The sequence below is a fragment of the Bactrocera latifrons genome, unplaced genomic scaffold (assembly GCF_001853355.1).
Source record: "Bactrocera latifrons isolate USDA-ARS-PBARC rearing strain unplaced genomic scaffold, ASM185335v1 scaffold_253, whole genome shotgun sequence".
NCBI classification, from domain to species: Eukaryota; Metazoa; Arthropoda; class Insecta; order Diptera; family Tephritidae; genus Bactrocera; species Bactrocera latifrons.
In genome coordinates, this window is record NW_017536108.1 from 209,627 (window position 1) to 221,461 (window position 11,835).

General features: G+C 36.7%; 1 protein-coding gene across 1 annotated transcript in view; it reads right to left on the reverse strand.

Moving 5' to 3' along the window:
- The window catches only part of LOC108969482 (ras-like protein family member 10B), a 59,088-nt gene extending 47,851 nt beyond the window's left edge, over positions 1–11,237 (reverse strand). The window contains 2 exon segments of the mRNA XM_018934232.1: positions 10,581–10,860; positions 11,041–11,237. Coding sequence (XP_018789777.1) covers positions 10,581–10,860; positions 11,041–11,129 — 369 coding nt within the window. The 5' untranslated portion in view covers positions 11,130–11,237.
- Between the last annotated feature and the right edge of the window lie 598 nt (positions 11,238–11,835).

An 11,835-nucleotide genomic window follows, 5' to 3' on the forward strand; every position in this document is an offset into this window, starting at 1 on the left:
CGTACGTTATTCGTAGATTCTGAAATAGCCAAACAATGGTCTTGTGCAAGAACAAAAACTGAGGCTATAAATAATGGTGTATTGGCTYCGCGTGCGATATACGATATACAAAAAGCTTTAGAAGGAATTCAGTTCATAAGTTTGAGCACAGATGCTTCTAACTATAGTCATCATAAGCTTTTGCCCATTGTTRCTCAATACTTTGATTTTGAAAATGGCGGTATTCAAGTGAAATTATTGGATTTACAAGAAACAAATACATAAGGAGAAGACTGAAACGACTACAAATTTGATTGAAAGCGTTCTGGAGACACAAAATACGACTGAAAAATTGACAGTTTTTGGAGCAGATAACTCTCCAATCAATTTTGGTGGCTTGAATCGCAAGGGATCTAACAATGTGTTGGCTCTACTCAAAGAAAAAGTAAATTCTCGTGTCATTGGTGTTGGATGCTCTGCTCATATACTTCATAATTGTAACCAGCATGGATTAGATCAATTCGGAAAATATGATATTGATGCCCTCGTTTTTAAACTGTTCAAGCATTTCTCGGTGTACACTGCCAAAACAGCTGAATTGAGAGAATTCTGTGAGTTCGTTGATGTTCAATATCAACCTTTACTTTCACACAGCAAGACTCGATGGCTTAGTTTGTTTCCTGCAGTGGAACGATTCTCAAACTATTCCCTGCATTAAAAGCTTACTTTTTATCAATCGAAGAACCTCCAAAATTAGGGGAAAATCTCTATTTTGCTGATTTGGCTGAAAGCTATCTTTTGTTTGTCCACTCATTTATGTTAATTTTTCAATGTAAAATAGCAGTAATAGAAAGCGAAGGCAACAGTGTTCACAGCACTAGTTTTTGCCTCTTACTCTACTTTCAAATCTTGACACCTTGAATTCAGAAGGAAAAGAAAAGGAATGCCTTGATTTCCATGAAAGAACCGTAGGTGTTTATCAGGAAGCGCTTGAATACTTGTTGAAATGGACTTCATCTTTGTCCGAAGTTTTCCAATGGTTGAAATTTGATCGCATATCAAAAGAAGTTCGATRTGAAGAAGTTGTGCCAATAATGCAGTTTCTTGAGTCAAAAAATGATCATATCCATGAAGAGAAGATAATTGATCAATTGTTGAATTTGAACATTTTTATAGAAAAGAAAAAAGAGAATGACGAGAATTCTWTACAAAAATTTTCACAAATTTCAAATGACCAGATTTGTGCATTTTTTAAAACGAATTCAAACATTGGTTCCTTTTCTGAAATTTWGAAAATTGCCCAGCACTTTTTTTCTATTCCGGGACATAATGCTAATTGTCAAMGAATTTTCTTCTCATCAATATCCAATGGAGTGATGGACGCAATCGTCTCCTTGTTGAAAATGTTCGCAACATGATTGTGCCAAAAAATTTGACAAAAAAAAAAAAAAAAATTTAATTGTACGATGCTGGAAGATAATTAAATTCTACCTATTTGAGACGCGGGAATTTGTGATCTATCTGTACCCTGCTGCTTTTGTTTTACTTTTTTTTTGCTATTTAATGGAGACGTACTGATTTTTCGCTGGACCGATCTGGTGATCCTACTTTTAGGTGAGAAAATTTTTCGAATGGTCCAGCTATTTTAGTATCCAGCGGCGGATCAGTTTCGATAAATTAACGAAGAATATATGAATTGAAGAATAATAATTATGACATATGYAGAAGAAGTATATTTTCTGGGCCCGTCATGAAGCTTTAGATACCTTAGAATAATATACATAACAATTTCACAGCTAGGTATTATGGGGGCTAATTCAACACCATTTTGACACACAGACATATTAGTATCTGGAAAGGATTCTCTTTGCATTTGAACTATCAATGGGTCCACACATTCAGTGCCTAGGGCCTTTAACAGTTTTGGTTCGATTTACGCAATTTTCAGTCATAAGGTGGCACACCTCAAATACACTATTCGTGCAAAGTTTTATCCAAATATAATAAAAAGCCCTGTCATACCATATCGCGGGTAAAATTTAGTAGTTTAAACTGTACCGTTATATGGGATGTGGGCGGGGTTATCATCCGATTTTATTTATTTTTACACTGTCGGTAGGACTTCCTAAAATATTGGCGCTGTGTGAATTTGGCTATTATAGCATTGGTTGGCTAAGAGAGGTTTACATTAGATCCATTAGAGGGACACACCCACTTTTTAAAAATTTTTAGCTCACAGGTGCAACTTGTTACTGATATCCCCTGTACCAAATTACAATAAGTAAGGGGTAAAAGAAGCGAAGAGAAACGTATTTTCAATTAAAGGAAGAGAGAAGCAGAAACACGTGAGTTTGAGATGCTGGTAAGCAGAATTTAAGGCAGACAAAATAATGGTTCTACGCCCGAGATCAGCTGGAAAGGAATGGAAACCAGGTAATGGGCATACAGAATTTTAGTGGAGGGCGGAAGCAGTGCTGCGAGATATGGAGAAGAACCTGTACCAGCAATATACTGCGACCAAAAAGAGAGTTTGGATATAAGTTTCCACATTATTGTGTKAAAGACTTAAGYCCATTATACAGTGTGGTTTTAGTTTTAGAAAATCTATCGTAGACTAAATTTTGATACAACTGGAATGAAAATTCAAAATGGTTCGATCTATGATTAGAGAAATATGAAAAGTTGCTATCAGACAAACACTTAAGTAATGTAGTGATTGTACTGACTGACCAATAGTTTGACTTTTACCTAGCTTCCGATGTTCAATCAGCTGGAAAAGCCACAACTAAAAAGTTTCGGATTATGCCATTTGGAGAGGGATAAAACCGGTATACCACTGAATATCTYGATGAAATTTAATTTATGTGGCATTATGGGTTGTTTACATAAACCTCATGTTGGCATCACAATATAAAATATACGAAGTTTAGYTAGAACTGAGCTCTGTGAACGCAGCCAAAGGCCTAAGCTCTGGAAGTTTTCTTTGCGAAAGCTGCTTATCAGATATGAGTACAATCTTCACTGCATTTTGGAGATGGGTCACTTTGCCTAGCTASTCTCGAGCGCACAAGTTTTCAAGCCCGTATTTATGAACGAATCTTAGGACAATATCCTAAAGGTGTTGTAGAATTTCGTAAGACAATAAAAAAAATCGATTTTTTGAAACCCGTKAACCCATGTAACCTATTAAAGACATTGCGAGGAAGATCAGCTATCATCTTAGTTATTCCTAAAACTAATACAGAAGCAGCTATATAAGTTAGTTCTTACTACTTCCGGTTTGGGAATTTTTTTTTTTTTGCCATACGCAATATTTCAAAAAACCACCTCGCGATACAAATATAATKAATCAGTTCGTATTCATGCCTCAATTATAGCCATCTGCCACATGACATTGTAAAGCTTTAAAGCAACACATGCCACCGAATATTAATGCGAATTAATTGCCACACAAACTCTCTTAATAAACTCCACTGCGTACATATGTTGATTAAAAGCGAAAAAAGTGTCTTCGGCCTCGTATTTTCCACGAACATGAATGCTGATTAAAAGCGACGATAAGCGGCGACACGTGCTCTAGGGAGTAATGCAAGGCTGTGCATGCGCAGACACACACACATGGATATTCATATCTATATGCAATGGTATGCTTATGTATGTATATAACAGCGCAGTATTTCTCCTCGCTCGCTGCGGCTCATCGTAGATTTATGCGAWTTAAGATGCAAAATATAAAGCACAYAATACAAAATTGATGGTAAAGACARCAGSGAACYAGTAGCAAAAACAAAAACAACGCATAATCGAATAGACTAACAGCACTGGTGAAGATCGTAGTTAAAATTTTACATAAATTAAGTGAAAGCGAATTGGAAATAACAATTGTTTTTATTGTGTTGCCGCAGCGAAAGGCAGATGATGCCATTAACGGTAGTATATATAATATGCAAATTGGTGCACATACACACGCTGGAAAGTAAGTTATCAAGAGTAAATGCGTAACTCTTTCGACCAAATGAGCAATAAATGCGTTTCAACCAACAAAAGTCATKTGTGTTTGCGAGTTTATAGGAATACATGTGTGTAAATGATTCATCACYCTGAACTATAGCTCGCTTCATTGGTAATTTGAGTAAGTAATTGCATCGTTAATTGAGAAACTGTAGCACAATACCAATAGTCTGCAGTGAAATTAACTAGTCGCAAACTACCTCACATAGTTACCCCCTTTCGATCCGCCACATTTTTGCTCGCTGTGGTTATGTGAGTTTATGTGAGTAAGCAAGAAAAAGTTATTCAGTTGCCTGCAAACAACAATGTATTACTGGTATAACCTCCTGCTATTTTATGCTTTTTGATTTAAGTCAGTTGCTTGTTTGATCCACCACTAGATGGCAGAGACAACTGGTATACATCTTCAACGTAAATASTCAGCTAAGTACTATTGTTGCAAACAAGTTAGCAGTACTTCATATTTTTCTTTGTTCTACGAGATTCCAATTGTCAGATTTGTTTAAACCAGTTTTCTACCAATACAAAATCTGGTTAAAGTTTCTCCAAAACTATGATATCGTATAAACATTTTTCTCAGTCATCTTTTTATCATCATCAATTATTTATTTAGTAAGTAGGTTGTCTTTTATTTTTCGTGATTTGRCAACYCCAGTGTTGCAATATGACWACTCACAACTTTATCGTAAAGACGTTTTGACGTTTTAAATGCTGTACATGCTTAGAACGTTTTTACTTATGAGCGCAATTCTGTTGTTTACAGTAACTTARARTATTCATATCTGCCAAAAATGGAATTAATYTGCGAACAATTTTAGCACGACTATTTTTTTTTATTAACTCAGCAATAGTGGACCAATGTATTTAATTGAATTTTTGGAAAACCTGAACCTGTCGCAACCATAACACTAGATCAACGCAGAAGGTTACAATCTGAGTGGTATAGAACTACCAGTTGTGTTTCAAGAAAGCATAAGAAAAAACGCCGAAAATACACCATTTTCCAACACGACAGTGCGGTCTTCACACATCATAACATCAGTTTGATGGGTCATCCACCGTATAGTCCTGACTTGGCACTGAAGGAGTTTTTTATTCTCGTATGTAAAAAATATACTAAGAAAATTTTCGACCCCTATAGAGGCGGTTGATACGTTCAGAATGCATGTTTTGGAAATATTTTAATCAGAGTGACAAAAATACTTCGAAAATTGTAAAATTGTGTAAATCTTAATGGAGAATATTATGAAAAACAATAAACTAATTTTCGATGATTAATAACTGTGATTGTTCCTTCGTCCCGAAATAGAAGGTAATTATATCGAACATGTGCAATTTTAAAATAAAACAAAAATAATAACTCACTTTATAATTCACTGTAGTCCGAATATCAGTCCATAAGTTGTAGTAGTGAACCAATAATTTTTAAACAAACTATTTAATTTCATTTTAAACAGCAGGTACTGGTTGTAAACTAGCATACGTTTTCATAATRAAGTATGGAACGATGTGCCAGAACTATAGTACTGGCGAAACGAACAAATAATTGGTATAAATTTAATTGGTTGGTATAGTGAACCATACTTTCTGTTTTGATGGTATGATGTGATTGTGCTACAATTTTTAACATCAAGTAAAGGGCTAGATTACCGAAGGAGGGAGAAATTTTTATTACACAATAATGATTATATAATCTATCTTTGCAGCACTCTCCATATGTCAAAATATGAAGTCAACTGCTCCCAAATAAAACAATTTTTAAAATCATCAATTTCAATTGAAAAYTTTTGTGCAACTCAAGTTTTATTTCGTGCAATCAACTTCCATTGCAAATATCGATGCCTGTTACCGCTATGCGACAACGGGAAATTCTTGTGCAACAAAAAGTGAAAGACAGGAAATTGTCATACGTTGCTGTTATTGTTGTTGTTAAAGTTTGTCACTTCAGTAGGTGTAAAGTAGGCAGCTGATAAGTCGGAGAAGCGAAAAGGTAATGCAACAACCGTTTCGAACAACACTTCTGAACTAAGTTTATTTGCAAAGTAGTTAAAATTGTTTTTTTAGAAACTCGTTTTTATTTGCTGCACTATTCAGTTGGTCGYTCAGGGATATGCGTGTGCCATAAAATTCGCGCGTACAACGAACTGAAAAAGGAGTAAAACTATTTGATTACTGCAYTAAAATGAAACTTTTTTAGTTGACATGCATTTCTCAGCTGCTTCGTCAAAGTTTTCGGATTTTTTCAGGCACATAACGGTATTGATTTTGCTTGAAGTTTGTTTTTTTCAGGAAAAAAGGAAATTCCGCTAAAAATTTTATAGTGTGTACACAAAATATGTGGTAGGTAATTTGATRTAATTTATTTACATAAATTTAGGTATATTTTGATTGGCTTGCGAAAGCTGAGTGGCAACACTTGCAATATATTTCGAAAGAAAATAAAATTTTAACAGTAAGCCTTCGGAAACTTCTTTAGTACATTTATATATTGAGATAGTTTGTTTAGTTTATAAATTTATTAAAAACAAGTAAGGAAGGGCTAAGTTCGGGTGTCACCGAACATTTTATACTCTCGCATGATAAAGTGATAATCGAGATTTCAGGCGTGGTTGTGAACCGATTTCACCCACATTTGGTACATGTCATCAGGGTGTTAAGAAAATATTATATACCGAATTTCATTGAAATCGGTCGAGTACTTCCTGAGATATGGTTTTTGGTCCATAAGTGGGCGCCGCCACGCCCATTTTCAATTTAAAAAAAAGCCTGCGTGCAACTTCCTTCAGCCATTTCTTCCGTAAAATTTAGTGTTTCTGACGTTTTTTGTTAGTCGGTTAACGCACTTTTAGTGATCTTCAACATAACCTTTGTATGGGAGGTGGGCGTGGTTATTATCCGATTTCTTCCGTTTTTGAACTGTGTATGGAAATGCCTGAAGGAAACGACTGTATAGAGTTTGGTTTACATAGCTATATTAGTTTCCGAGATATGTATGGCTTAGTTATGACACTTTATAGGTTTTCGGTTTTCGCCATCTTCGAACTTAACCTTCTTATGAAGCCAAGAAATACGTGTACCAAGTTTCATTATGATATCTCAATTTTTACTCAAGTTACAGCTTGCACGGACGGACGGACGGACAGACAGACATTCGGATTTCAACTCTACTCGTCACCCTGATCACTATATATACCAATAACAATATATCTGACTCTTTTAGTTTTAGGACTTACAAACAACCGTTATGTGAACAAAACTATAATACTCTCTTTAGCAACTTTGTTGCGAGAGTATAAAAAGGTTAAACATCTGACAGCACTTTTCAAAAATATTTGCTTCAAACTCATGCAAAAAGGAAGAAAAACAAATTTCTTAATTCAGAAAGACTTTGTAACGAATTTTTTTGCTGTCCCTGCTTTCTAAACAGTGGCTCTCTACGAATCATAATTTATTTAGCTTTATATAATAATTTTACATATGGCTCAAGCAGCTCCGACCTTTGTCTTTTATGAGTGCTTGGAGCGCACTTATGAGAGCTGCCCCTGCCACGATGTCAAAATCGTGCTTGGCGACTTTAACGCCAGGCTGGGCAAAGAAGGTATCTTTGGCACTACGGTAAATTCAGGCTCCACGACGAAACATCCCCAAATGGATTGAGGCTGATCGACTTCGCCGGGGCCCGAAGTATGGTTATCTATTGTACCAGCGTAAAAAAATACATGAAGCTACCTGGCTGTCTCCGGATCGAAAAGCCACCAACCAGATCGATCATGTTGTGACGGACGAAAGGCACGTCTCCAGTGTTTCAGATGTGTGTGCGCTCCGAGGTCCTAACATCGACTCGGRCCACTATGTTGTTGCAATCAAGATMCGCAMCCACAAAAAACCAGTAAAAATGCACTAACAAAAAATGCACGTCAACAAACATAAAAAAGATTCGACGTCCAGAAGCTGCAATCACAAGAGATAGCCCAACGAWTTTCTACTCGACTTTCACTCTTGCTCTCTGAGAGTACTTGTCAACAACTGGGTATACGGGGTTTGTGGGACGACATTTCAAGCTCCTTACTTACAGCTGCAACCGAAACCATTAGTTTTCGGAAAATGAATAAGAACAGCTGGTACGATGAGGAGTTCCGTGTTGCAGCGGAGAGAAAACCTACCCTACCCTGCCTATGTCGCAACGTTACGATCGACCACAACACGTGTTGGATGGGATTGATACTGAGAGTTGAAGAGGGAAGCGAGATGCATTTGCGAGGAGGTAGGGTAATTGATAAGCCTCACACAGTACTCAACGGGGAAAGCAGAGGATGAGGATGAGCTCCACTCTGTTGGAAAGATCAGGTGGAGAAARMCCTGGCTTCGCTTGAAATCTCCAATTAACGCTAAATTGCGGAAAGAAGAAACGAGTGGCGCGCTGTTGTTAACTCAGTTATAAGCGCTTAAGCGCCACCAGTAAAGAAGACGATATAATAATTTTGCTTGTAGTTACAAGTTGTGTTTAAATATTGTCTMCCGCGTTGTAATGTYGTCACCCTTGGAAAGTGCTGTGGCAGGGTAACGGTGCAGTGTGGCCCGTTAGTGTAATACCGTTCCCCGCTCTTGGGCGCTAGGCAATTTTTTGTTCTGTGCTACGACTGTGGCGTGTGTTGACGCTCGTGTGGTACGACGATTGCGCTCGCCGACTTCTGCTGGCGCTCGTGTATGCTTCAATGACGATGCCTTTGTGTACCTCAATAGGTTGTGTGGACTAAATTCTGTATAGATAATCAGTTCTCACAACTTTCTGCGAACCAATGCCATCCCAATGCTAAAAATAGTTTCCGYTGTAAGTTTTCTGAAACTTCTTTCGTTTGTTGTGTATCGTTGATTTTACAAATTCATTAAAATAAAAATTTTAAACCTCTTTTGGCACTTCTCAAAATGTTTGTGGTTTTAAGTACTTTTGTAAGTTTCCTTAAATGGTTTTAGGTCCACTATCATGCATTATTAATTCTTAATTATTATGAGTTTGCTTATTACAGCATTTTTRAATGGGTGGCAACCCAGCTAAAAATTATTTTGTTTTTTAAGTTTAATGCTCATATGGTGGCTTTAATTTTGAAAGTTTTTAGTGAAAATTTCTAAATAAATGTCACGGACTCTGGTTTCGTATCTTTCGTTTCGTTTTTGGTAGAATTTTGATGAACTTCTACTTTAAAATTTACCATACTTTAAAAGAGAAGTAAAAATAATGAAGAAYTTGCTATATTTTCCGATCTGGAATTTTCGAAATTTCGATTTACACTGATGAAAGTTTTACACGAATAGAAAAACATCTCTAGCGCCAAAAAGTGGTTCACCAAAATGGTACATATACTGTATGCTTATTTAGTTATTACTATAAATATAAAAAAATAAGTTGGAAGTTTGATTAGAAATATGAAAAGACTTTTGCGAATACCCAATATTTATTTGAGAAATGTTTCAATTACATTCTAGTAAATTATTTTTGTTGTTTTAAGACATATTGACTCCATAAACAAACGAAAATTTGTCCACTAAACACAAAGATTTGACACACTTTCGTAATGGGCATACGTAGTTATTGTACTTCCGCTTCCGCCATCAAATAACAGCATGTTTTTTCTGTTTCTTCATTTTGTTTTTTTTTTTTGTTTATTCTCACACTTGCCAAGCCCTTTCCGCTTATTCATAATCAGTTTCTTTTCTATTTCTGTCTTATTTTAGCTGTCAAGAGCAGCATCCTTTTGTATTCGGGCTGAAATTGGTTTTCTTGTTCTCTCCTGATTTTTTCTTTATTTGCCAAAACACGTTTAATTTATGGTTATTTCTTTGCTTTCTTACTCGCAAATTCGTTTTCTATTGTCGTGCTTTTTTCAGCAAAAACTCAAGTTACGTTTACGTGCTGTTTACAGCAAAAGTTCATATTCATTTCGCGCACTGCTTTACTGAAAGTTCTGCTGTACACGGTGACGTGGCGATTTTCATAGCCGTTTTCGGAGTCAATTCAATAACTTAGGGCAGGAAAACACTTTTTACGATTTCCTAAAGTTTTTTCGAGGTTGCCACGTTTTTTGCACTTTTTAACTTCTCTATTTCTTTCAAATGTTCCTATGTTCCATTGTTTGATTTTGAAAAAAGTTAGGTAATTCTTATTAACTTTTGTTTTTGTTGTTGTCGTTGCTGCTTGTGTTTGTCTGTGTCTCTCGCGCTTCCTGTCAGCTTAAATATTTGAAYTTGCATGTTGTGCCAAGCGCCGAGCTAAAAATTGTCTGAGCATAAGCATCTCACTAATTAAAATTAGCCTCAAATATTTTCTGTCATGTGGATGTACAGTGCGTATGCGTAATATTCATGGCCTAGATAAATATCATAAGAGCAAAACATTTCTATGCAATTGTAATCAAATTAATTGTTGATAGTAAACATTTGGCTCAAGATTGGCGTACTGGAAACTTTTAGAAACGTGTAAGGCATGAAAGTTGTACAGGGATTTTTAGATGCCACGGCGTATGATCAACTTTTGGTAYAGTACAATATACAACATGCTTAATATGCAACAAATTACAGCGTTTCGCACTYACCTGTAATATGCTGGTTTTGCCGACGCCAGAGGCCCCCAAAAATGCCGCTTTAAGGGGGCCCTGCAGCCATGGGGGCTCCGCGCCACCCTCCAGAGTGATGCGCTATGCTGAGATGCACTTATTTTGTATGTGAATTTCCATTGCGATTGAGATTTTCGTCGATTGTGTTTTATTGCTGGCGGTTGTTGGTGTTGTTGTTGCTGCACGATTCGGTGTATTCGCTGCTGTGCTTGTTGCTGTGGCTGTGTCTGTGATTGTGGGCGTTGCTGTTGTTGCTGTGGTTTCTCTTCCTCTTGTTGTTGCTGCTGCTGCTGCTGCTCTGACAGTTGCCGTGTCAGTATGATTTGGTGTTGTTGTTGCTGCTGCCTTCCTTGCGTTATGTATTTGCGGTTGCTGCCGTTGCTGCCGATGATATTGGTGATGATGTTGCTGTAATTGCTGCTGCTGCTGATTGTTATTGTTTCCGACATAGTCGACGCTTCGGGTGCTGCCAATAAGTAATTTCTTAGAATTTGTCGGCGATATTGTACTCCACATTATACTCGGCATATGTATGGTTGGCCGGGCGGCTAAAGCGGCGAATACCTTGTAACGAATTGCTGAGCACCCCTTGCCGGTTTCTCTATGCTTTTGCTGTTTTTTGCTTTTGTTTTTRTGCTTGCTTTTGATTTTGCTGCTTTGACGCATATAAATAAATAATTTAATAATAATTGGAATCAAACCAGCTCCCAGCAAYGTTCGCCTTCGACTCAACCAACTTATTGGTTTGTGTTTTCTGCTGTAGCTGAAGTGTAAAAATTAAATCTGATTTCTGATTTGTGCGATTTGTGTGATTTGAGTGCGAAATCAAAATAYCTCCGCTGCWCTCTCAGGCAGGCTGGTTGGCTTTGCTGATTGATTTGATTACTTGGTGTTGTGAAACTTCACTTTTGTTCTTGTACTCATTTGTGGTTATATGTATGTACGTGCTATTTGTTAATGKTGTTATTGTTGGTGTTGCTTGTAGTTACCTCAAATATTTATGTTTGTTTAAGATTATTATTGCTTTTCGTTTTGATTGTTGTTGTTTACGGCGTTACGGCAATTTGYATTTGCTAGCTGTGTGTTGTTCTTGCTATTGTTGCTCTTAAAGTTTTCTTTGCTCAACCAAAGTAATGCGTTTGTGTGTKAGTTATCTGTGTGTGAGTGCTTGTCGGTTGTTGAAAGGATTTATTTGCGATTTATGTAAAGTTGCGTGCTCGTCTTCCGCTCGCTT